At 47.7% G+C, this 26,902-nt stretch overlaps 2 protein-coding genes across 2 annotated transcripts in view; one reads left to right on the forward strand and one right to left on the reverse strand.

The window, feature by feature from the left end:
• Positions 1-1,450, forward strand: part of ACOT12 (acyl-CoA thioesterase 12) — an 82,396-nt gene extending 80,946 nt beyond the window's left edge. The window contains exon 16 of the mRNA XM_081826632.1: positions 1,336-1,450. The gene's annotated coding sequence lies outside the window, so the exon portion shown is untranslated. The remainder of the gene's footprint in view (positions 1-1,335) is intronic.
• CKMT2 (creatine kinase, mitochondrial 2) lies at positions 1-26,054 on the reverse strand. The gene is made up of 9 exons (XM_081826634.1): positions 25,948-26,054; positions 8,852-9,023; positions 7,088-7,286; positions 5,678-5,773; positions 4,967-5,188; positions 3,283-3,368; positions 2,229-2,352; positions 1,450-1,584; positions 1-267 (listed from the first exon to the last, which is right to left on the reverse strand). The coding sequence occupies exons 2-9, from the start codon at positions 9,001-9,003 to the stop codon at positions 16-18; spliced, it is 1,266 nt and encodes a 421-aa protein (XP_081682760.1). The 5' UTR covers positions 9,004-9,023; positions 25,948-26,054; the 3' UTR covers positions 1-15.
• Positions 26,055-26,902: the final 848 nt, after the last annotated feature.

The following is a 26,902-nucleotide window of genomic DNA, read 5'->3' on the forward strand; positions in this document are numbered from 1 at the left end:
AACCGGACTCAGGACTCAGTGGGGAAAGACGAGGTCTCGACTTTTGTGAATAAGGCAAGGCTGTTGAGGGTGCTTCTCCATTCCCTTTTTCTCGTAGGCTAGTAGGGTTAGCTGCTGTTTGGAAAGTGAGAGAGATGGTACCTCTGATCGCCCGATGCGGTCTGTGTTGGAAATATCATACACATCCGCCACTGCTGCTGTGTCCACACCACCCGTGCCACGCTTCTGGAGTCTCAGGTTTTCCAGGATCTTGGAGAAGCGTGGATCCTGGGACAAGGGACAGTACTTAGTGTCAGAAGAAGCAAAACTGATTTGCCATCATTATTGGCACATGGACTTAGTAAGATGTGTAATGAGAGACAGTAACTGTTAGTACTTATGAAGCATATACTTACTGTGTACCAGGGCACTATGCTAGAACTTTTAAACCTTACAGCAACCTCATGAAGTAGGTACTGCTTTCATTCTCATTTCACAGATGAGGAAACTGAGGCTCAGAGGAATAGAACTGGTGAGGGTCACACAGCTAAAAGGTAGCAGAGCTGTTACTAACTTCTATATCATTTTTGGCATTTGGATGCCAGCTTTGGTGAGTTGATTATTCATCTGTATCATAGTTTCACTGATAGAATTAAAATCATGAAGTTAAATCACATCAAATTTTCTTAACATTGGAATAATTTTCATTCTGTTTTTGGTACGAAGCACATTTTCTAAAATGGTTTTCAAGTATTTGATTTGCTTGTGCTGTGGCAGAAAGTATTGGATGCCTACCAGAATTTTTCCTCCTCATCCACAGATAGAGCCGAGAACGTGACCACTGGCTAAGTTCTTGCAAATGGAACGAACATTAAGTGATGTGTACACTTCCAGGCCTAGACTTGAAATCTTCACATGGTCACACCTGCATCCTCTCTCCCCTTCCCACAAGCTGCAACATGGGGCCTGACCGTGACCATGGAGAGGGGACATGTCCTAAGACAGTGGTCCTCCCCATGCAGTTCCCTGACCAGCAGCCCCAAGTCACCTGGAAATTTGTTAAAAATGCAAATTCTGCAGGTGGGCCAAGCAGTCTGTTTTGACAAGCCTCCAGGTAATTTTGATGCAGGCTCAAGTGGGAGAACCCTCTACACTGAGAGAGACAGAGATGGAAGGAACTCCATGGAGCCGGGCAGAGCAGCCCACCTGACCCTCCTGACTTGTAGGGAGAAGGAGAATTTAAACTTCTTGTTCTTGAAGCCATACCTCTTTCTTACAGCCCTTAACCTTTTATCCTAAATAATACAAGTGTCTTTTGAGGCAAACTTAACCCTTTCTTGTTATTTCCTATTACAGGTGCAGAAAGTAAGGAAGGGTTATGGAATGATGGCGATTTCTCCCTCCACAAAGAATTCACAGCTGAACTTTTCCTGGTGGAACCCAACAGGGCTGTTGGCTTCATAACATTACCTTGCTGAGCTTTGGGATCCTAACGTGGACACCAGCCCGTAAGCCTGTGCCAAGGTTCGAAGGGCAGGTCAGAATGTATCCTAGTCGCTCATTCCACATGAACTCCCAGCCTCGCGCTTGGATTAAGCGTTCCACCTACAACAGTGAACAAATGGAGTTCTTAGATATCCATTCACTCAGTACATCCGCAACACTAGGGAGAGACATGTGTACTGTATGTTTGCCATGAATAAAATCTAGGCAAATTTGTATTACTTCCTTAATGGAAAAGGATACTACTATCCAAATATTAAAATGATCCAATTAAATTAGATGAAGCATGTAAAGCACTGAATGCAGTACCTAGCACATACTAAACATTCAATGAATGTCAGTTGCTGTTCATTATTTTTCGTGGGAGAATAATAGGAGAATATAGGAATTCTCAGCAGGTAAGGCTGTGGTCAGGTTACTTTATGAACAGTTATATCCTATACTGTCTCTATGCTTAAAATCGCCAAGAGCACTGTTAAAGAAATTGGAATATAATTAATGATCCACAGACTTCCCTAAACCATTCTGGACTGGGAAGGGAAGCATAGGAACTTACTAGTAATTTAAAAAAAAAAAAAAAGTCACCTATTTTTTGAAGCACTACCCTGGTAGCCCCACCCTCAAAGAGTGCCATGATCCCTAGAAAAAATTAGCCTCATCTTGGAAGTCACCATAGTGTCTTCTGTTAAGAATGAAGAAGTGTTTTCATTTTAATGAATATTAAGAAATCTCTGGTAATATCTTACTTCTTTTAGTCCACGACAGAATCGCTCAAATACTCTTTTCATATTGCCTCCTTTTTCCATAGAGATTACCCTGGTGTGGTCTTCCTCATTAATCCAGATGAGAAATGTCTTGTCATAATTATGCCTAATGAAAGGAGAAATATGGTGTTGCGTGTTAAATACATTTGTTTCAACACATGAAAATTCCCTTTACCACTGTAGCTTGTTTCATTTCACCTTCCTCATTTCCTAGAAGGCCCTAAGTTTTTCATTGTGACTGAACAAGTACTACAGAATAATGTTAGCGTGACAGAATGACGAATAAGACCAACTCCAATGCTTAAAGATGTCATGTTTTTGCCCAACAAGAATATCATCTTCCCCAGTCCTTGGACAAGGAGGGCAGTAATTCAACTATGGATAACATTTGGCTTCGACACTAACAAGAGTGTTCTCCTACAATAAGCTCAACCAAAATCTTGTGGCACTTCAAGGAAGTTTTTTACCTGCAGCCCCAGATGTTTGGGGTGCAGAAGATTTCACACATGTTTGCTGCATAGATCCTGCCTGTCCACACACACGGAGCAACTGCTCATGAACACACTTAGCGCAGCTCCTTTGGAGAGTGTCAAAATAACCTACCAAAGTACAGGAATCAAAGTGGACTGAGGACTTTGGCCAAGATAAAATATGTGTATACTCGATATCCATTCTTCCTTGTAGGGTTTTGCTTAAGTCCTCAATATTTTTCATTTTCTGCTCTTTTGTTTTAATGTCATGAAACATTCTCTGTGAGGTCAAATAATATGAAGCTAATTTTTCTTAAAAATAGTCTTTTTTCTCATGCATAATTCATGCAAATTAGCGAACATTCTTACACATCTTAAGAAACATCACAATACTTTGGAATCACACACACACACACACACAATTTCTACAATCTCTCTCCCCTCCATTTAACTCAAGCCGGGCATGCTGTCAACTGCAGGTCACAGCAACTTCAGGTTAGGACAAGCAGGTGATCTGAAGGAAATCCTCTGCACACACTGCAAATGTGAAAATGCTATGTCCATACCAGATTCCCCTGGCATCTGGCCAGTCACGGGCCATCCCAGCACATGTTAGTAAAGGGGATACTGGCTTATCAAATAGAAAGTGGTCCTGCAGGCGGAAAGGGACAAAGCAGAAAGGAGAAAATGATGAGATCAGACACACCTACACATGCCCGGTCTGTCAGGCAGTGGTTCTCAGCCTTGGCTGCCCACTGGAACAACATGGGGGCTTTTAAAAAAATACAAATGCCTAGTTCCTGCCCCCTCAGAGATTCTGTCCTAATTGTTATGGGGTGTGGCCTGGACAGTGGGATTTTTTTAAAGCTCTTCAGGTGATTCTAGTGTACAGCTAAGGCTGAAAACCACTGGCTTAGCCCAGATGGAAATACTTAATCACTATGGATTATGTCTACCCACCCGCACCAGTGACAGAGCGGGCAGTGAGTGAGGGACGCGTTCCGGGAAAGTCGTATACACAGCCACTATTCTCTATGTGGCTGGCATTATCAGGGCTTTTATTAGTATTCTTCCTTTCAATAAAAAGTATTGGAGATGTAAAATAATGGTTTACAAATAGAAATATCTACCATTAATTCAGTGCTCGCTATGTGCCAGGCTCTATGCTGTGTGCTTTTATTTTCCTGAATCCTCACAATACCATGAGGCAAATATAATCATTTTATTTTATGAGTGAGGAAAACAGATTCAGAGTGAGAAAACAACCTACCCAGTATCACACAGCTAGGAAGTGACAGAGCCTAGATTCAAACCTAGACCTGTATGACTCCCAAGCTTGTGCCTTAAACTACAGTATCCTACTCTTCCTATCAAAATCACTGTCAAGAGACTGATGTGTATACAGTAAGAACATGAATCTGGCTACCATGTATTCAAATTTGATTACGTTGAGGTAAGCAAAGATATGGAGAGGGAAGGCCTTCTACGGTCTGAGTGGAAGGGGTGGGAGACATTAGCCAGAGAGGACTTTGTGGCCTTATGCTGGAAACCACCAGTGGCTGCTGGGGGCCGAGGAGGGCTTATTCTCTAACAGAGCAGGCAGAGGGTTGGCCTGCCGGCTGCAGAGACCAGGAGACTGAGGCCCATAGAGACTACAAAGCTAGCTCATCTAGTTTGGCAGTGGGGCATATTTTGTGGCATTACATCTTCTAAAACGACAGATACTTTGCTTCTGCTTTTCTTCAGAGTTAAAGTGAAAGTTACTTTTGCAACTGCTATCCGTTTTTAGCTATGCTACAGGGAAAATAAGTAGAAGGACTTGAGTCTTGTCTCCCCTAGTGTTAGAGGGAAGCTGTCGAGGACTCATGGAGGCAGCAGAAATCCCAGAGCGGCCCCAATGGGACTCAGGGCAGACCTTCCACCTCGGTAACTTCCTTTCCAGATTTTCCTAGCTTCCAGGACTTTCTTTGGGAATGGCAATGGAGACCATTCTCAACAAGCAAAGGGATCTTCCATTTAACCTCCACCCATGGATCCCCAACCCCCCAGCTCCATAGTGGAGTTTCCTCTGCAGATTTTAACCACAGACCATTTCTGTGGCTTGACCTAAAGTGTTAAGGCCTCATTTTCCTTCCTTATACTGAACAGGATGAAGTCCCAGCAAGCTCCCCATGAGGCCTCACGGTGCCCATGAGGGCTCTGGGCACAACCCCACCCCAGGCAGGGCCAGATGGTTCAAGGGCCACTCACGTCTATGAGCTGTTGCTGGTCCTGCTCGGTCATCTCAGACAGCTTGTAGTAGCGGCCTGCCAGGTCCCCTTTGAGGCCCTGCAGGGCCATGATGGCCACGTTCTCCACCTCCCGTCGCTCAGCCCGGGTGCAGGCAGGCGGCAGGCTCAGCCCGCGGATGCTGCGGCCCGTGCGTACCCGAGAGGACAGTACGTAGCGCTCGTCAAACTGCCCCTGCGTGATCTGCCGGAGCAGAGGGCGCCCAGGGTGAGCACCGCCAGCTGCGGACTACAGTCCCGCCACGACCACCGTGGTTCCAGCCCACTGACCTGCAGCACCCCCGACGGGGGGCCCTCAGACCCTGTGCACAACATGCTGGACACATGTTGGAATTACAGGGTGGGGGTCGCATAGATACGGGGCCGAGCTACTTTATGCAGTGCCATCCGGAATCCTTTACCCCACTAGGTGCAGGATGAAAAAAAGGAACTGCTTTAGGAAAGGCTTACAGCTCTCACTGGCCAACACCACCCTCTGGTCCTGATTAAAGAAAAGAAAGACTTGGGGACCTTTCTGACCTCCTTGCCCCTGCAGGGGGTGTGCTCTGCCAGGGCCATCCCAGAGCTTGCAGAGGGCATCTGAGCCCGGCTGAGTCAGCCTCCTCGCAGGTGCCCCTCATTTCAGGCTCTGGAGTGCCAGCTTCCTGGGAAAGCACAGGGGGCTGCAGCCTACCTTGGATGCGTCCAGATCCGTGGAGTGCTTCATCACCTTGGGGTCGTAGCCATTGTGCCTTAGCTTGATGACAGGATCGAAAAGGTCGGCAAACACCTGTAGAAGGGAAGACACACTTGTTTCCTCTTTAATTGGGTCATCTATTAAGAGGTCATCCCTTTCATTTGCCCCTTCCTCCCTTAAGCGCCAAAGCTGCCGCCCTCCTCTGTCGTTCTCAGTGCTACCACGCAGGAAATGGGGGTGGTGGATTGATGGTTACCAATAACAACAGCAATGACAGGCCACCTCCCTAGTGAGTGATTCTGCCAAGCTTACTGCCATGACACTGAGCAAGAAAGCCTTGTGTTTAAGGATTTGAGGTTTTTCCCCAGCAGTCCTTTCTTTGTAAGATGAAAGCAGCTGCCAGAGCAGAAGTGCCACAGGCGGTTTTGTGGTCAAAGAGATGATCAGGTTCAGGAGTGTGAACATAGTAAATTCACAGAAAACCAGCTGCACTACAAGAGAAGTGCACAGCAGCGCTCAGGGCAAAGCCAGGACCTCTCACCCTGCAGTCCTTCCCCAGCCCAAACTATCTTGTGCAAAATCTATTTTTTTAAAAAGCAAAAACTTCAGGTATATCCTTTAGGTAAGATAATGTTAAGAAGTGACAACGGAGTGCCTGCTGCCTCTGGGAGCTGTGGGAAGTGGGTGGCCAGGGGTGGGGCAGCACATGGGGTCCCAGGAGCCAGTTCTGGTCTGAGACTCTGGGGGCCCAGAGCAGCGCACTGCTCTGTGTGAATGAACTACCAGTCTTGTTAACCAGCAGGACCCCGTCCCTCCTCTTGGTGGCTGTTCTCCCAGGGAACTGCCTTCAGCTCCCTGCCATTTGCCGTGGTTTAGAGGTAGCTCTGTGACGAGGCCTGCATGGTGACTGAGCCGCCCTAGCAGCAGACCGTCCTGTGCTTCTGCCCTAAGGATGAGGACACGGAGATCCTGGGATTCCTCTGAGAAACGTGATGAACTCAGTCATCTAAGCTACAGTGGTTGTGTGATCAGCAATTCCCAAGCTAAAGACACACACCATCCTCCTTCCTCAATAAAGTCTAGCCACAAACACACCATGTCCTAATGTCTTTTTGGTGCATATGTGTCACCAATAAATTACAAGATTTTGTCTGTACCAATTCATCCCCTGGACAGTCTCAGAGAGCCCTGTCGTGTAACTCATTGCTCCGGGAGGTGGGATACTAGAGCCGCAACAAAGGAAGCCTTATCCCCGGGAAGTTGTAGACCTTCTTGTTCCAGAAAGCATTCCAGATGTTCTGCTGAAGCTGGCTTCCCTTTATGAACGCTGGCCCCACAGAGAAGAGAAGGACTCTGGGACCCAGAGCACCACCACCCCCCACTCTGGAATTAGCAGCCAAGTTTTACCTCATAGGACTCCTCATCACCAGCCACCATGCCCACAGTCTTTATGAAGGGGTGGCCAGGGTTGTCCACTCCAGTCTGGATACACTGGTCCAGGGTGTAGCCATTGGGCGTCACCTTGTTGCGGAGCTTGGCGTAGATGGTCGGGGTGAGGCACTCGGCCATGCAGTTGTTGTGCTTTCGCAGATCAGGGTAGTCTGCACTGCACGCGGAGGGGAGAGGCTTTCAGTGAGCGGTGCCTGAGGGAAGTGGCCTGCGAAAGGGCTTTGTTTCTGGCCATCCTTCCACCAGGCTCTCTTTGGCCAGTGGGCATGGGGACACGTGTCTAGGAGTCATGACTTTAAGCCAGATTAAGGGATGCCTGGGTGGCTCAGTCATTAAGTGTCTGCCTTCAGCTCAGGTCATGATCCCGGGGTCCTGGGATCGAGCCCCACATCGGGCTCCCTGCTCGCAGGAAGTCTGCTTCTCCCTCTCCCACTCCCCCTGCTTGTGTTCCCTTTCTCGCTGTGTCTCTGTCAAATAAATAAAAATCTTTAAAAAAAAAAAAAGTAAGCCAGATTAAAAAAAAAGAACAGTCCCCTGAACAGCCCGAGAAGGAGACCTGGCCCTGCTTAAGGATTCCATGATGCTGGCTGCAGGAGCCCACAGACCATGGCTTACTGGAAAGGGGAGACAGAGTGAAAATTAAATAATAAATGGAAATTCCATGCAGATTTTTTTTTTTTTTTTAACCCAGATGTTCTGGTAAAATGCAGTAACCACATTTTGGTCCCTTAGGTCTGTGATGGAGAGACTAGGAACCTGCAGGTGGAGCTACATAGAAATTCAGTTATTTATCTGTCCTCTATCTGTGGTGCAAGTTCCATGAGAGCAGACTGGGTCTGCTTTGCTGAGAGCAGTGGCTGGCTACAGAAACGGGCATTCAGTACATATCTGTTGGAACAGTACACAGAAGGAAATAAAGTGAGGCGCTCTCTTACGCCGGGATGTGTCCTGGCTGAAGAACAAGGGATTCAGGACTCCCATGGGCTCAAACACAGGTAATCTCACCTCAGGAATTCCTGAGGTACATGGTAGATGTTGGTAGTTCCCTCAGAGATCTGGATTCCCACAAGAGCCAATGAGTATCTCTGAGAAGAACATCAAGTCTTCCTGGTCTGTCTCCTCCACACCTGCCTCTGCGGAATCTTGTGAAGTCAGCACTGCATGCCAACTCTATGCAGTGTGCGCGGTCTCATCCGTGGCGAGGAGCCAAGGGCTGAGAAATCATGTCCATCTTCATGCCACTTCCCCACTTGCCATCTGCAATGGCCTTTAAAGCTGATACTTAACATCAGTACCACAACATCATTCTCCAGAAAGTGGGACAGCAGTGAGTGAAGCATGGGCCTGGAATCAGGGTCCTTGGGTTTGCATTTGGCTGCACTAGGTGTGTGAACTTGGGCACTGCTTCATTTTTCTAAGTCTCCATTTTATCACAAAGGGATGCTAAGATGAATAAAATAGATACTCCATATATAGCGCTTAACACACATCAAAGTGCTCAACCAATGTTCATTATGAGTATGATTACTATTCAGTTAGACCCCAAGCTCTGGGCAGGAATGATAACACTACACTTTCTTGGATTCACCACAGGTCACTGTGCTTTGTGTCAACAGTGATGGTCAGTTTGACTTAGTCATTCTCCAAAGCAACAAGAAGGACCCTTGCTGACAGTTTCTGGCAGGGCAAAGCATATTTCTGGCTGACACCAGGAGTTCTTACCTTGGCGGGAACATCCGGTGGTGCTCCCGGGCCTCAGCACACACGTTCTGCCAGTTCAGCAGGTACCCAGTGGCTAGGGCACTCGTGCCCACGGTAGCAAGTAACAGAGAAGCATTGCGGCCAGTGAGCAACTTAGAGAAGGCACTGGCCATCCTTCCTCTTGGATGAGTGTCTGAAAGCAGAGAAACTGGATTAGACAAGCTCCCCGGGTAGCCCTGAGCCCCAGCACAGCGATCGCCAGGCAAAGAGAAAGAACTGCAAGGAGCCAGTGCCTCTCTTTTGGTTTGGTTTTTCTCTTCCTTCCTTTCTCACCCATAACCCTTCACACTGCTTGCGGAAATGTGCGTAGTTGTAGACACTGTGGATGTCCAACTGCCTGAAGTCCATTGCCATTTTCTCCAGTTGAGAATACAGGAAAAATAAACACAGGATTTCCGCTGCTGGCTATGTGACAGACCAGGTGCTCCTTTGGAACCCGCCACTGCACAGTGAGGAGAGCCTGAATAGGACGGGTTCCTGGGCTTGGAAGAAGTAGAGGGAGTCTCTGAGTCCCACCCTCCCACTCCACTCACTGCAAATGAGCTGGTGGCAGAGCTCGGGGTAACAAGCGAGGAGGTTTGGGTTATCTTGAGGACGGATGTCCATCTGAGCACTAAGGTCAGGATGCCAGCAGTGAGGTGGAGAGCTCCATCTGTGACTCCCCTAGTGAGCTAGGACCCTTGAGAGGGGTTAAAGTGGCCCAAGGTCAGCAGACCCCAAATCCCTGGCTCCCAGCAGAAGCAGAAACAAATCCTCTCTAAGGAAAGTACACTCAGTTTAGGCTCTGGTTTCCTACAGATGAAGATGAAGTAACAAGCTCTCAAAGATCAGCAAGCACACAAGGAGGAATGGGGAGTCAACAGAGTCAAACTATCTTTTAAAAATGAGAATGAAAATAAAGAGATCATTAACAAAGGAACCACTAAAATATATACTTTAGGAAGAAACAGACATTAGAAGGACAGCCTGAGATGCCGATAAAATGTAGAAGACATATGTAAGTATTTGTTTAGATGTATTCAATATCAACAAAGAATGAAAATCAGGATAAGGACCTGCCCAGACAGATACCCTGCTGTGTCTGCTATTGCCCAGAGATCCGAAGGACCAGTTAATCCACAGCATCACCCAGCAGGGAGCTATTTAATGTGGGTTGTTGAGTGCAGAACAATAGAACAGATCACTGTAAGTACTCTCTCTTATGTTCATCTCTGTGATGCTCAAATACAGGGAGTGTGGAATTTTTTCCCTAATATTTAGAAGGTTCCAAGGACTGCTACAAGATCCTTCAAGCTTAACCCCTGCAAAGAGCCCACTGATATGTATGGCTGTGGCTGAAAACCTGGGTCACCCAGTGGAAGGTAAGCTTTTAATAAGGTGAGTTCGGCATAGCCTTACACACAATTCTAAGAGCAGCCTTGTGAGGTTCACTTTCTTCCTTGATTGTATTTTGGGAACTGGGATCAGTCTATGAACTTTATGCTTCCAGAATCTCCACCGAAAAGTCTCTATTTAACATCTGTTTGGGCAATACTAAGGAGAAACTTGAATATCTCAACCAAAAGCACCAGAGTCCTTGAAAAAATTTAGGATGTTATTTTTCTGCGCTAGCCCAGGAAATCAGATTATCAGAGAGCCTTTCTTCTGTGCTAATGTCTAAAAACAATTCCCTGAGTCCTAAAGACAACAGAAATTAGTAATCCTCAGACAAGATAAATGGGCCATTTCCTAAAGTTGTCCTAGGGACTTGGACTGGCCCAACAGTAATCTCATCACACGACTTCGGGCTGTTGTTGGTCTCCTTCCAAGAGTAGGTGAGGGCTCCTCAGAGAACTGTCCCAATACTTGCTGGCCCTTGCGTGTGGCAGGCAGTACTAATGTACATCTTTCCGTTCCATTTTAGCTGCGTCCACACCCTCCAGCCGCCTTCCTGAGTGGAAAGATAATGCTGTCATCTGAGGTTTATCATAGAATTCATCAAAGTAGAAGGAAGCTTTGTCTAAATTCTTTCCAGGAAATATAAGGGCCAAAAAATAAGCTAGGACAGTTCAGACTAAGAAGTCCATTTGTTTCTGAGCTTGACTCAAATGTCTTAATCTTTTTCTTTCCTTACTTTGCTTGGACACTGGTATGTGTTCACATCAGAGTCTGCTTGAGAAGACCAGTCTTAGGCAGAGTCAGGAGAAAGAGGAGGGAATGGTGTCATGGGCACCCCATTGACAACTGGTGGTCTTCAAAGGTCTTCTTCCATGTGAGAGTGATGTGTAGGTGGGTGTCTAACTCAAATTAATCATGTTTGAAATGTCATATCTAGATCTTGTTTCTGGAAATATCAATTTATATCCAAGAGTTCCAACACTGTCCTCTTGTCCGAGCCATGACATAAGATTCCTGCCAATAATCCTGTGGAGGCTTTGGTGGAAGCAACCTAAGCCATCCTGGAGCTGAAAATCTTTAGTGCTCTTGCTTGCATTCCTTGTAGAGAATTGCCACAGACTCAGAGTTTTGGTGAAGTGAAGATTTCCTGCTTCCTTGACTCTTATGTTCCTCTCTTTTCAGGACACATAGCAACACTGAATTTCACTGTTGAGATGCCATCGAAAAACTTGAGAGTGAGACTGAGCTAAGGGTCTCATCAAACAGCCTAGGGACCCTGGGAGCAGCTGCTCCCCAAAGACCCAGAGCCACGCTTGCAATAAAACCGTTTTTCCTCGTGACTAAATGAAATCTCTGTTGTGTGTTAAAAGTTAGTCTTTGAAAAGCTTCACAGGCTTTGTCTTACAGACTCTGTTACCTGGGAGGTCCCAAATATTACCATAAGCCCCCCTATCTGCAGCTGAAGCCCCTGCTTCCAAGAGGCTGGATTTGTTATTTGCACAGATGGTAAGATGGTAGGTAACCTGTGACATAAATCAGTCAAGCTGGGAAAAGGTATATAAGAGATAACCCATGGCCACCAAAGTGGTCAGGACTGGGCTTTGCCTAGTTTCCAAACATGGTGGTTCTGTAAGTCAGTCTATCTTGTGAAACCACCAGGACCAAAGTTTGAAGCATAGAGCAATCTGAAGCTTCCTTGCACAGCTTTTTAATTTTTTTGATTCTCTCCATGCCCCAAGCACTGGCATAACCTATTGAACTGTTCTGTAAGGAGATGGGTGGAGAGAGGAGACGAGGGGCCAGAGCAGCTGTGGTGCTTCTCCAGGGACAAAGGCCTCCGCATCCAGACACCCTTAGGAGGGGGAGAGGGCTCCACTTTAAGGCTTTGGCTTTTGCTGTTCTTTTTGCCTGACAGCCTGCTTGAAATTAGGCATCATTCCCAGTTTCTCTGAATAATACCCTTTTTGTTTCCTTCTTGGCACTTGTCCCCACCTCTCGTTATTTTATCTGCTTTGTTTACTGACCATCTCCCCCAAATAAATGATAGGCCCCCAAGGGAAGGAACTTGGCTTCTTTTTCTCACTGTTTTATCACCATTGCCTAGCACAGCACCGGGCACTCGGCAGGCTCTCAGGAGCGTTATTTAACAGATACATTCTGGATCCTTCTTTCTGGGGTAGGAAGCCGCTCTGAGGCTTGCCAGGATCCACATGAGAATGCCCGTGTCAACTGAGTGGGCACAGTGGGGGATGTGAGGCCGGAGAACTGGGCCAGTCGGAGGACGAGTGGACGGGCCAAGAACACAGGCAACGGAGAAGTTTGGAAGCCAGCTTCCCTCAGCCTTAGGACACCCAGTGGCCAGTGTCCTGGGAGGAGGATCCAGACTTCTTTGGGGGGAAAGAGGCAAATGTCAGCTAAATAAACTCTTGGGAACTTTATGAAAGCTCACACAGCACATGTACACACACATTCAGGGACTGTCATGGGGCCCAGAACACCCTGGCCACAGTGCACCAGCCTGACTTTCAGGATGAGAGCTCTTGAGCTCTGTACTGAGCTCTCTGATATATCTGTTATTATATATACTATATATCTAACATATTCTAATACAGATATATAAAATATATACTCTATAAAATAGATGTATTTTAAAATACCAAAACAGAGAGGGAGGCAAACCATAAGAGAGTTAATCATAGAAAACAAACTGAGGGTTGCTGGAGGCGGATAAGGGTGGGGGCATGGGGTAACTGGGTGATGGACATCAAGGAGGGCACGTGATATAACGAGCACTGGGTGTTAATATGACTGATGAATCACTTAATTCTACCCCTGAAACGAATAATACACTATACGTCAACTAAATTGAATTTAAATAAAAAATTTTAAATAAGTAAAAATCAGTTTACTTCGTGTGCTTTTGTGCTATTTACTATAAACCATACTCATTTGTTTTGGTGAAATTATTACTGTTTGCTTAAGTATTGCTTCTTACCACCCCTCCAGTTTGGACTTTACTGTCCATCTTTCTTGTGACTGAACCAGAGCCTGGTGCCTCAGTCTGCCGGAAACTTCTCTGTGCCCCGCCTAGCCCAAGGTGACTGCTTGCTCTCTACGTTTCCACAGCACTCCTGGGCTGCTCATTCATTTCCACGTATGCTGCACAGGTGTTTGACACCTGCTGGTGAATTCAACTGTCCTGTAGTTCTTGTCGTGTTAAGGAACTGCCCACTATGCGCTGTCTTCCCAGACGATGGCTAAAATCTTCAAGTACCTGTCACAGATCCTTGCACATAGTAGCCCATCAATAAACATTTCTTCTCTGACCTATTTTTGAGCCATGCTTTGCCTGATTTCCAGAAGAAGGAAATCTTACAGCCTCCTGCTTATCTCCTTTCAGACAATCCACGTAGGTCTAAGGGAGTGAGCCCTTTTCCTTGGGCTATCTCCCAAAGCACCTTTACCCTTCTTGCCTGGCTCCTTTGCCCCCAAGTACTTCTCACTTTTAATTTGCTATAAAGCCTCAGGCCCAGTATCTAAGCCAGCTTAGACTCAAGTTTTGACCCAGGAAGCTAGCTTACAAAATTAAGAAGAAAAAAAAAAAACTACTTAAACACATCCCGTCCCCTTCACCTATTGATTTTGAAATCCTATCATAAAAGCAACCAAGCGAGGCTGGTAGGCTGGATTTCAGCACTTCCCTGCTCTGGTTCCTGGTCTCTACAAGCCGCCCAAGAGCAGAGCAGCCCAATGCGGGCTCCTCATCTTTCAGCCATAACAGACCGGCCCCGTGAGAGCCCACTCAGCCCGAGCCCAGCTGTTTCCCAGGGAGGTCCGGGAGAGGGTGTCCCGCAGGAAACAGTTAAAGCCTCCCGGCAAAGCCTGACGCCTCGTGTGCGTGGCCTTCCTTCCATCAGGACTCCTCTGACTGTGTAGGCAGGCGGGGAAGGAAGGGGCAGCTGAGGAGCCAGTGCTGGGTATTGGGGAAATTTAACTAAAATCTGTCATCCAGAAATGCCTCTCCACAAAACACAGGAAAGAATTTTATTACTAAGCATTAAGCCAGGCTGTGATGCTCCTCACAGGCAGTCCACTAAAGAAATTGCCAAAACAGAACAAAATCTCACCCTTTTCGAGAACCATGCTGATAGAACCCGTTACCTACGTGTTCTCGAGGTAACTCAAGTAAGAAGCCATGACAGCACTATTTGTCACACAGAGCTTACCCTAAGTTCACCTGAAATTGGGGTGGCCATTTGTGTTAGCTAATTGCCTTTAGCCAAAGGAAAAATAAGCTTCTCCTGTCTCTTTGACAGCAGGTAGTTTTACTTAAAACTTGGAGGCTGGCACCGAAGTTGAACCACTAGCATCCCCCTGAGACTGGGAGGTAGGGGCCTATCTTCCTTGATGTATACATTTCAAAGAGATGGCTCCCAGGCCCTTGAGAAAAACATTTCTAGGTTGTAAAACTGCCTGGAGGCTTACTTCCTCTTAAAGAGATTTATATACATCTCAAAGGGACAGAGAAAGAATTTACAAGTTTTCCAAAGGAAATGCTCCAAGAAAAGAGGAGTGGCTCTTTCCCTTTTTTCACCAGAGAGCGATAACTTGGTTTCCTCCCCTTCCTACACATGGGGGAGTACTGTGTCAGGACCTCAGCAGGGCTCCCGCAAGGGTGGACATCCCTCAGCACTGATCCCACACTTCGAAGAGACAAGATCCAAAGACCATAGGATGAGGTCACAATTTTTTTTGGTTCTCAAGCTCACTGGCCTGCACATGAAGGTTTGTAATAAATGCTGGGTAAGAGAGAGAATGAACATAGAGACCCCGAGTTAGAAGGGACATGAGCAGTCATTGAGCTCAGCCTGAATGCAGGCACCCCTTTTCCCTTCAGCCCTCCTTAAACCCCAGCAGAGCTGGGCATCTTACCACTTCCTAAAGCAACCCATTTCACTGTTGGATAACTGTAGTTATTAAAATTTTTTTCCACATCTTAATAAGGGAGGAAAATCAAAATTAGAATTTTCAAAGCCAGGTACTTTCCCCACAATAACCCCAAGGAGCAGCTATCTTGCCCCTGTCACAGAGGAGGGAACTCAAAAACAGAGAGGTTAACTAAAAGCCCAAGGTAACACACATAAAGGAAAAGCACGTATGAGTTTCAGTAGGCACTCATTTAAATGAAGATCCTGTTTTTACTTATAAGATTTAATAATAAAGAGTATTACAGTATGTTGGGATGGAGCCAACCCCCTTGTCTCCCAAGGAATACAGCAGCCAGCCAGTTCTAGCTGCCTTGGTCCCTCACAGTTTCTCAGGGATACTGAATGGTTTCTCTCCATCAGGGTCTCCACAGGGGGCTCCGGGCCAAATTGCCAAGCAGCACACAGGCATTGTTCTGGCTCCCCCTGAGGGGAAGCAACACCCAGAGGGTGAACCCTCAGGGCTTCCTCCACCCTCTAGGAATACCACTGACCAAGGACTTCCCGAAGTAGTCAGACGGTGTGGGTCAAAGTCACTGTGAATGACACTGACATGCTTCAGGTGGAGAGAAGTCACAGTGGGCAGTGATGAAGGGAGAGGGAAGAAGACAGGACAATGAGGTGGTGAAGATAGGTATCTTTTTATTTATTTGTTTGATAAATATTTAAGTGCTTATTATGGGGCAGCTTTTACAGCGCTCACAGTCTGAGGGGAAAACTCCTCTGTGTAGCACTCGTGATGTGCTGGGCTTTGTGGTTATTACCCCCACTTAATCCTCACAACAGACCCATGAGGTTGATACTCTTATTATCCCCATTTCACAGATACGCAAATGGAGGTAAAGAAAGGTAACTTGTAACTTGCCCCAAACCACAAAGTTCGTGAGTGGCAATGCTGGAATTCAAGGCCAGCAGTCTGTTCTCCCAGGCCATGGTCGGAACCGGTGCAGATCATGGGATAGGCGTTCTGCCATGGAAGCCAGCGCCCCGTGGGAGCCCCTGGGAGGGCATGGTCTGGTTTGAGACCACACCACGCAGCTACACTGCGCTTGTCTGGTTTTGATCAGACATATTGCTTGCCCCCACCTCCCCTGTAACTAGTACCAGGTCACAAACGACCAAGGATTGGAGCAGAAACAATGACTAAACACCACATACCCACACCCATAAACAGATGGCTGTGGGTGACTGCATGCATGCTTCCTTCTGGCCAGCTGCTTTGCAGCCATCTTCCAGGTGGAAGAGTAGCCACTGCCCTCAGCCTACACCAGATTTAATCTACCTGTGAATGCTGCAGAAAGGAAGGGAGGAATGAAGGCTAATTATACCCCTGTTCCATGCCTAGGGCCAAAATCTTCAGGATGAGGACATGGCATCCTGGGCCACAGTCACTGATCTAAATTTGGCTTTGGAGGAACTCTATGGAAAGCAACTGTCCTGAAATTTAGAGTTGAATTAAACTGGGGCTGAATCTGCCTAGGATTTGTGGTGGCTGACTCTCCCCAAAGGCCCAAGGAAAACCCATGATTTGGGCACAACCCTGACTGATTCTAGATTCCAGAACACTTGCAGCTTCCAGGGACAGATCTGAATGAGGCCAAGGACAACCACTCAGTGAGGGGCCCGTGCAAAGCGTGAACGCAGCCTCCCCAGTGGAGATCACATTGCAGCCTGAGAGCTTGCCTTGAATCTCATTTATTCATCCATCCATTTGTCCATCTGCCTGGCTGTCTATTCATCCATTCAACAACATTAGAGAATCAATCCCTGTGTCAGATTCTGGGGCTGCCCTCCAGAAGCTTATGGTCTGGAATGAGAGAGAAATCATTGTAAAAACAGATCATTATAATCAAAAGTGACATGAGCAAAGAGAATTAGCAGGGGAGAAGACCCAAGTCTACCTGATATATCAAGATTTTTCTAGAGAAGGTGAAAAATTGGGAGTAAGCATTTAGAATGCTTATGGCACTTTGATAGAGAAATTTTAATTAAGAAAATTTAAGCTGGCATTTTCTATGCCTGTATTTTATTTTTCTAGTAATTGTACCTTATTATGTTTTACAAATGTATTGGTCTGCTGTGGCTTAGAAATTAATGACAACTTTTGCTACAGACAATTTGAGAAGTGCTGCTCAGTTTCCTTACCTCTACAATGGGGCTAATCATGGGACCTACTCATAGAGGTTTTGTGAGGATTAAACGAGCCCTCAGCACAAATATTGATATATAGGGAACAGGCAGTAAGTGTCAGAAGTTCTTGTGGCTAATGTTACTAAATTGGTAAATTGGTGAAAAAGGGAGAAGGGTCTAGAGGCAGGGAAATCAGGTGCTGGTGTCCTGGAATAAACTAGGCAGGAGATGTTCCGGGCTTCAGCCATGGTGGTGGGAAGGCTTCATGGAGATAGATGGAAGAAGTTCCAAGATACTCAGTGGGTGGGCTCAGGGGCTTTTGTGACCAGTCAGATGTGGGCATGAGAGTCATGAAGCAGTCTTGGAAGCCTCCCAGGTTTCTGACTGGAGGATTTCACTTGACTAGGAATCCTGGCTGGGGAGCAGGTTTGGGGTATAGGCAAGGGCAGGATGATCAGGTTGAACTGGAGGTACCTGGGAGGTATTCCAGAGGGAATGACTTTTCTTTTTTCTTTCCTTTCCTTTCCTTTTCTTTTTTATTCTTTTCTTTCCTTCCTTCCTCCCTCCCTCTCTCTCTCTCTTTCTTGTAAGCTCCACACCAAACACTGGGCTTGAACTCACAACCCCGATATCAAAAGTCACATGCTCTACTGACTGAGCCAGCCAGGTGTCCCTGGACGTCCTGTCTTTTAATATGATTGAGGCCTCATGAGAGAGGTCTAGACTGGAAAGGATGGAAATTGTCCAACCATCCACCTGTGCCTAAATCCTCTCACTGGGCTTTCCTGGGGGCTCACCCAGGCCCTCCTTGGACACCAGCAGTGACAGGGAACTAGCAGCCATGAACAGACACAGGAGTAGCATCAGTATCAGAGGCTCTGAAGCCGGAAATTCTGCATTTGAATCCAGTTCTGCCACTTACAATTCTCTATTGTCCTGAGGAAGTTACTTGGCTTTCCAAGTCTTTGTTTTCTCAAATATAAAATGAAAATAATAATAAAGATGAAAAAGGAGTACAGAGACAATCCCTCTACCTGCTGCCACAGTGTTTGAGAACATTCTCCCTTCACCTCAGCGAACAGCCCAGCTTTGTCCAAGGGAAGTGGTCTGCATGCTTCCTCACTCCTCATGACTGACAGAGTTATCAGTTGAACACGCTGCAAACACCCGCCAGTGGCGTGGAAAGGCCCGAGGGGTGATTACAGAGCCTGCCTGGAGCCCCACAGGGTTCTTCCCAGGGATGCTTTTGTCTGACACCTTCTGTCCTGCCCCTCAGTCCGGCCATTTCCTGGGTCAGGCTGTCTTCTAGGGCCTTCCTAGGCTTGCTCAGCCAGGACAGACCCTTGTCCCTAGGCTCCCCTGTCTCGTGAGGATGCCTGGTCCTCCGGGGAGGTGCATCCCTGGCAGGCCAGGCCTGTTCCTGCCCTCCAGACTGCAACACTTCTGTGCCTATGGCTTCCTCCCAGGAGCCCTCATGTCCATCAGCCCGCATAGCTTCTCCTTCTAGGCCCCATCCGCAGGGACTTCTCAGGCCTGCTGCTTGCCCAAGGCACCCCCGAGCTGGAGAGCAAGAGCTTTTCTGCAGGACAATTACACTTAGCTGCTCCCAGTCAGAAATTCTGCTCCTGTGGAGATCATTAAATAAAGGCCCATCCCATACAGACGGTACACAGACACATGAAAAGACGCTCACTAGTCACCATGGAAATGCTAATCAAAACCACAATGAGATGTCACCTTACACCTATCAGAGTGGCTAGAATCAAAAAGACAAGAAATAACAGGTATTGGCAAAGATGGAGAAAAAGGAACCCTTTGCACCCTTGTTGGTGGGAATGCAAATTGGTGCAGCCACTGTGGAAGACTGTATGGGGGTTCCTCAAAACTGAAAACAGAAATACCACAGGATCCAGTAATTTCACTACTGGGTATTTACCCAAAGAAAACGAACACTAATTCAAAAAGAAATATATGTACTTCTGTGTTTATTGCAACATTATTTACAACAGCCCAGAATACGGAAGCAACCCAAGTGCCCATCAATAGATGAATGGATAAAGAAGAGTGGTATGTCTACACACACACACACACATACACAGGAATATTACTCAGCCATAAAAAAGAAGGAGATCTTGCCATTTGCAACAACATGGATGGACCTACAGGGTATAATGTTAAGTGAAATAAGTCAAACAGAGGAAGAAAACTACCACATGGTTTCACTATTTAAGAGAGAAAACAACTGAACAAAGAAAAAAGAGAGAGGCAAAAACAGACTCAAATACAGAGAACAAACTGGTAGGTGCCAGAGGGGAGATGGGTGGGGGATGAAGAGGTACATAATTTCAGTTTTGAAATAAGTTACAGAGATGAGAAGTAGAGCATAGGGAATATAGTCAGTGAGACGGAAAACACTGTTGGTGACAGATGGCGCCTGCACTTACTGCGGTGAGCACTGACTTACGTACAGAATTGTTCAATCATTATGTTGTATGCCTGAAACTAAGATAACACTGTATGTTAGTTATACTTCAATAAAGAAATAAAATCAAGAGAAGCATTTGTGGGCGCCTGGGTGGCTCAGTTGGTTAAGCGACTGCCTTCGGCTCAGGTCATGATCCTGGAGTCCCCGGATCGAGTCCTGCATCGGGCTCCCTGCTCAGCAAGGAGCCTGCTTCTCCCTCTGACCCTCCCCCCTCTCATGTGCTCTCTCTCTCGTTCTGTCTCAAATAAATAAATAAATAAAATCTTTTAAAAAAAAAAAAGAGAAGTATTTGTGAGGATGTGGATAAAAAGAGAACATTTGTGCACTTGCGGGTGGGAATGTAAAACAGTGGGGAGATAACTCAAAAATTAAAAAGTAGAACTACCGGGGTGCCTGGGTGGCTCAGTCATTAAGCGTCTGCCTTCGGCTCGGGTCATGATCCCGGGGTCCTGGGACCAAGCTCCACATCAGGCTCCCTGCTCGGCGGGAAGCCTGCTTCTCCCTCTCCCACTCCCCCTGCTTGTGTTCCCTCTCTCACTGCCGCTCTCTGTCAAATAAATAAAATCTTTAAAAAAAAAAAAAAAAGTAGAACTACCATATGATCCAACATTGCCACTTCTGGTTATACGTTCAAAGGAAATGGAATCAGTACTTCAAAGAGAAACCTGCATTTACATGTTCGTTACAGCATTTTTCATAATAGCCACAATATGAAACACCCCAGTGTCTGCTACTGGATGAATGGATAAAGAAGATGCATATATATACAATGAAATAGTATTTAGCCATGAGAAATAAGGACATCCTGCCTTTGCTACAACATGGGTGAGCCTTGAGGACATTATGTAGGTGAAATCAGTCAGACAAAGACATCACTGCATGACATCACTTACGTGGAATCTAAAAAACTGAACTCACAGAAACAGAGCAGAGTGGTGGCTACTAGTGGGTGGGGAGTGGAAGAAATGGAGAGATGTTGGTCCAAGGTTATTTCCACTCATCTGACGTATAGCATAATGATTAATTATAATTAACATACTGTATTAGATCCCTGAAAGTTGCTGAGAGTAGATCTTAGATGTTCTCACCACAAAATGGAAAGGGTAATTATGTGAGGCGATACAGGCGTTAGCTAATGCTATGATGGCAATCATTTTATAATCTACACTTGTATCCAATGTACACTTTCAGCTTATACAATGGTACGTGCCAATTACATCTCAATAAAGCTGGAGGGAGCAATAAATAAAGGCCCATGCAAAGGGCAAGGACAGGCCTTCTTTTGGTCTTAAAAGGCTCCTGCTGAGTAGTGCTGAGGAGGGTCAGGGAGGCAGGAGGTGAGACAGGGTGCAGCTCTGCATAGCCCTCCCCTTGTCGGCTGTGATCCAATCACCTGCACTGCTCAGTGAGACGCTACAAACATTTTGGAAAGTGAACCAAGAAACCTCTATTAACAGGTGCATAGTCACTGGCCCAAGCATCACAGTTTGAAAATCCATTCTGCAGAAATAAAGCTGCAGTATATAGGAAGAGACTCGCGGGAGGATTACGGAGCACTGTTTGTAGGGGCAAACGGACAAATGAAACCTGGAAGTCGTCTGTCCATCAGAGGGAGAAGGGTTGTATAAGTGTGGCACATTCAGATGGTGGAATATTCCACAGCTAGTAAAGAATTAGTTAAAACTGCCTCCACTTAACCTGGATGAACATCTATACCATATTTTTTAGGTTAAAAGAAAAAACTACTTGCATAGCAATGAGAATGAGTGGGTCTAGTTTTATAACAGTATAAATATATGTGCATTTGCATATATTTATGTGAACATAAAGTATTGAAGGTTATTCATACTTCTCAAAGGGTTACTTCAGAACAAGAGACTTGGAAGAGGCAGATTATTAATTTTTTTCTTAATAGAACTCTGTATTGTGTCACTAGTAAAAATAAGCATGTAGAATTTTAGGATTTAAAAAAGTAACAAGCTAAAAAGTAAATCAACTGTGAAGCGTGTCAGAAGTCCAGATTTCTAGACTGTATCTTTTGAATGAGTTTCTGTAAGAATGGGGCCATCACATGTGCATTTGAAAAGAGCTTCACAGGTGATTTCCAAGCCCCTACTGGGTCTGGGAATCTGAGCCTTAGCAACTCCATCTATATAATGGGCTCAAGGAGACCTCTCCCAGGTGTTGTGAGAATTAAGTGACAGGCTGCAGTGAGCACCGACTATATGCAAGTCCTTTCTCCCTAATGACTCCAAGGCTATGGGGGAGTTACCACTCTCTCCCAAAAGCCACTTATGATTATCCCAACCAGCACTGGTCTGCCCCTTCTCTGAATGTTAATTTTAGCTTATGTTTTTACCATTTCAAGTGTTACATGTAATTGTTTTATTTGTAATCTGAGATAAGACTACATTCTAGAAGGAACCCACTGCATACTTTCAGATCCACTGATCATGCTCTAAAAACCAACATCTGAGTTGACTAAATGGATTTAATTACTTGGGCTCCTAAGTTCTTCTCCAGACCCCTGTTATCAGGGGATCTTGATCTTATCCCCAGTTGACAATCCTTCACCTACTGGCTTCACCCACCTCTGATCCCTTACTCCGCTTTTGCACTTGGGATGTCCTTTCCATCCCTGCATGCCCAGTCAAACCTGTTGTCTTTTTTGTTTTTTTTTTAACTAACATTTATTGAGCTCCTACCATGAGCCATGCACCATGCAAGGGGCCTTACAAACAACAAACAACGTCTTCAATCTCTGCAACAATCCTGCCAAGTAAGCATTATTTCGTAGATGGGGGAAAGAGAGGCTCAGGAGAGGTTAGGTGACTTGCTCCAGGTCTAGAGGCGTGTTGAAAGAGCTGGGATTTGAACCAGGTGTGTCTTTGGCCCTGGATTTGGGCTCCTTGTAGACCACAGCACTTGACAGGCAGCTCTGCACTGATCAGTAATCAAAAAGCACCTGTGATTTAGGACTGGGAGTGCCACAGAACCCTCCAGACTCCCCAAGACCATAGAAATGCACTTATCACAACAGCTCCTAGACACAGGAATGTCCCCTCAAAGCATGTGACTCCCCAGACTCCCGGAATATTATAAGCCATTCTCTTTCCTTGTCCTCTGGCTCCTGAGGTAGCCCAGATGTCAGGGCTCCTCTGTCTGCTCCACTCAGACACCAGGTGCCCAATGTGCCTGCCGGCCATTCAGGGGACGCTGGGCCAGCCTGCCTTTTTCTAAGCTGGTGGGGCATAGGCTTGTCTTCTCTCTCCTTCCCTTCTGTCTCCTCCCTTATACAGGGGGAGGGGCTGCAGGGGTGAGGAGGGACGTTGTCTCTAGCGACCCCCCCCCCCCATAGAAGGGCTCTGTTGTTTCCCTAACTTGGAATACCTCTATGTGAAAAGCACTGTTTACAGCATCAGGGCTAAAATCTGGCAGAATCCCTGGGCTCCAAGAGAGGGAGGTTTCTACCCAGGGTGCAAGACCACAGCAAAAGCCAATAATATTGTTTGTTGGTACCTGCTCTGTTAAAAAATAAGAACCACCGGGCGCCTGGGTGGCTCAGTTGGTTGAGCGACTGCCTTCAGCTCAGGTCAGGATCCTGGAGTCCTGGGATCGAGCCCCGCATTGGGCTCCCTGCTAGGCGGGGGGTCTGCTTCTCCCTCTGACCCTCCCCCCTCTCATGTGCTCTCTCTCATTCTCTCTCTCTCAAATAAATAAAAAAATCTTTAAAAAAAAAAAAAAAGAACCACCATATTAAGTCCTTTGGTCACCATGCCCAAGAGCTGTTTATCTCTCTGTCCTAGCAGGCACCCTGGGAGTCTGGGTCCTGGTCTAAGAGTTCTGTCGGGTTCTGTCACATCCTGGAATGTGGAGGCCTTGGGTTCTGTCACTGCCTCAATTTGGACATTCCTGGTCTTCCTAAATATCCTGGATAAAGATGCCACAGGTGCCTTTCTGCTGACTCAGAGTTATTTCTGATCCAGCTGTACATGGCGTCCACGTGTTTGAACTCGTCGGGGCTGGCGGGCAGTGGAGGGCAAGAGGAGGACCACGTGTCAGCTTCCTTCCAGAGAGTCACCCCAAAACAGAGGACATCCTTAGGGTTGGACCAGCTCCACAGAACACTCTGAACAAATTCCCATGATGCCAGTCTACTAGGCCAGCAGAAAATGGCTGTCGCCTTCCAGTTCTCCCAGAGAGCAAAGGGTTCAAGTTACTTCACCACCACTAGATACACTGTCACCCATGGGCACCGTTGGTCACCTCTGCTCTATTCAGCAAGTAGAAAGTCATAAGCAGGAGATATTTATAGTCCTTCCCTGTAAACCAGAGGCCTCTCCTAGGGCTCCTGTTAACGTACACATATGACCATTACCAGACTCATCTCTCACAGGTAAATTGTTTTCAAGAAGATAGTAAGTTAGGAACCATCTAGTCTTGTGAAATGCTGTAAAGGAGTGGGTGCCTTCTTTGCTGCCCAAGGAAAGGATTGAGCGTGGCTTCAAGGCAAGGGGGCACCGCTGTGACCTCTAACAGTCACCTTCAGGGCTGGCTCCCTGCAGGATTCCTGGCTCAGTGGGGCAGGAACTCCCAGCTGACACAAAGATGACAAATGGCTCCTCTAGGCTGCGGCAGGGATGGAGCCCCGGGGCCTCTAAGCCAGGGGGCAAAGTCTGCCTCAGAACCAATCCTCCTCCTGCCTCTGAATACCCAGGACTCCCCATTCCTCATCCCACCTCCCACCCCATGATTTTCTGGACCTTTCTCAGTCACCCCTTTAGGAAAACTGACCTGGCCTCTGGCCCGTTCTCTAAGGATAGGATTTCATCATGAACTGGCAGAGTCCGTGGAGGCAGGTGGCCCTCGTGCCCTTTGCTGAAATGGAGTCTTAGCCCACGGAAGAGTTAACTCTAAAGGCTGGGGGGGGCGGGAAGCACCTCTAAGTGCAGAGGCGGACGTGGAGCACCCACACAGCTAATAACACCCAAATATCCTCTGAGAGCCTGCTCACTTAGGAAGCCCCCTTGCCAAGTTCTGGTGGTGGTTGTGTTCTTCTTGGGCGGAGTTAGCAGACCAAGGACACAAGTTCCAAAACGGAAGAGAAGTGGCACTTCTGGAAACAGCACAGCAGCTGACCGAGCATAACCTTGTCGCAAGGGCGCGAACTGCCCCCTCACGTGATTGCAGCTGACCCCGCGCGGGGCCGCAGAGCCAGGGCAGTGCTGAGGGAGGGTCTAAGGGGCAGCACTGAGGACAGCCGAGCGAGGGTGGCTTGTTCTGGTGGCACATGTCACTCTCCACACCCACCAGAGCACGGGAAGCCAGAGATGTCATCCACTCAAGGGTCAAAGCCAGGGTTGACCGTAAGCCCCCGTGAGCCAACCCAGCCAACAAGCAAACAAACACATTTTGCCAGAGACGAAGCACGTTTCGGCCAACTGTGCTGCATTTTTACCTCTGATGGGGGCAAACCAGTTACGTGGCTCGTTATTAATGGATTAGGGATTTCAAAAATGACTCTCTAGCAATAGTATTAGCCAATTTAAATTGGGTCCAGCTGTTGGGTTAATTAGTAATTAGCTCCTTTGGAGGGCCTCAAAAGGTTCATTTTCCCACTTATTTATCCCGAGTCACTTCTTTGCACCTGTTTTTGATGCTGCTGGGGTTGAAAATCAAAAATCACTCCCAGAAACGAATGGATTAGTTGAGGGTTAAGGCCCCAAACGCAGAAACATTTAGATTTTCCATCAAGAAAAATTCCTAAGGCGCCGTCAGAAACAAGCGGACAAGCAAGGTGCCGAGGGCCGCGCCTCACTGCAGAGCTGTCGCAGGGAATGGCCGCCGGCGCCTGTGTGTGCCGGGAAGAGCGGGCGGGCAGCAAGGCCCGCACTCCGACGGCTTCTTCAGGGAGTCGCCGCGAATCCCTCGCCCGCGAGCCGTGCCCGTGAGAGCTGTCACCGCGGCACCAGAGGTCCCGGCCCGCAGCCCTCGGCCCACCGCTCACAAGACCCCCCACACTGGCTCTAGCAGCGCCCCCGCTTTGCAGGAAGAAAGTCGGGTTTCATGGGCTCACTGACCTTGGAGCCGGAGTCTCCCACGTCCCGCTGCCCGCAACAGCTGAGGAGTGTAAGCCGCCCGGGCAGGCCTTGGCCTTGAAAAGCCTCGGGGCTGGGCGGGGCCGGGGCCCATCTCGGCCAATCCCGACTCTCCGGTCGGACGTCAGGGCGCGCTGGCTCCCACCGCGCTGCCCTTGAAGGCGGGCTTCGCACGCTTTCCCGCTGGGCCCTGGGCTCTCCAGCACCTGCCCTTTCCCCCAAACGTTGCCCTCCCCCATGTCCGGTCCTGGAGGCTGCCGCTCCCAGGGCTCTGCCAGGTTCGGACCCGCAGCCTGGCCGACGGACCGCCCAGCCCCGCAGAGCCCGGCTTCGGCTTCGGGGTGGAAGCGCCGGCAGGGGGGCTGCCGCACCTGTTCGGGGACTGGTTCCCACGTCCCTCAGCGGCCCCATCCCGCGAGAGGGGCGGGGGCAGGCGGCTGGCTCTGGAGAACGACCCCCTCCGCAAACCTCAGCGGAGGGCTGCGAGGTAGAAGATGGGTAAAGCTCCCCCCTCGCCAGCCGCTAACCGAGCTCTGAGCCAGGGGCCAGAAGAGGTCCTTCCAACTTGCTGTCTGGGGCCCGGGTTCAGGGACAACGACAATCACGTTTCTCTTTTAGATCAAGCCCTCTGAAGTAGACTGCTAGACAATTTCCCTTTCAATCCGCACCAGTTTAATGTATCGTCCAGAAGGCCCTGCAGGCCACATCCCTGCTTAAAAATAGCCCTGCTTGGGACATGCGCCCCCAACCAGAAAGGTTGGCTGTAAATAGCAGTGACCCACGAGGACTTGGGCTGCAGCCCTGACATTTCAGAGGGAGCTGCCTGGCTCTCTGGTGACGGTCACGTACCCAGCCTCTACGGCCAGGTTCCTTTCCCTTTTTCTCTCAGGGTCCAACCCGGAGCAGGGGGTAGAGCCCAGAAATAACCTCCCACCTA

The sequence above is a fragment of the Leptonychotes weddellii genome, chromosome 7, assembly GCF_054177405.1.
Source record: "Leptonychotes weddellii isolate Sample4059 chromosome 7, ASM5417740v2, whole genome shotgun sequence".
NCBI lineage: Eukaryota > Metazoa > Chordata > Mammalia > Carnivora > Phocidae > Leptonychotes > Leptonychotes weddellii.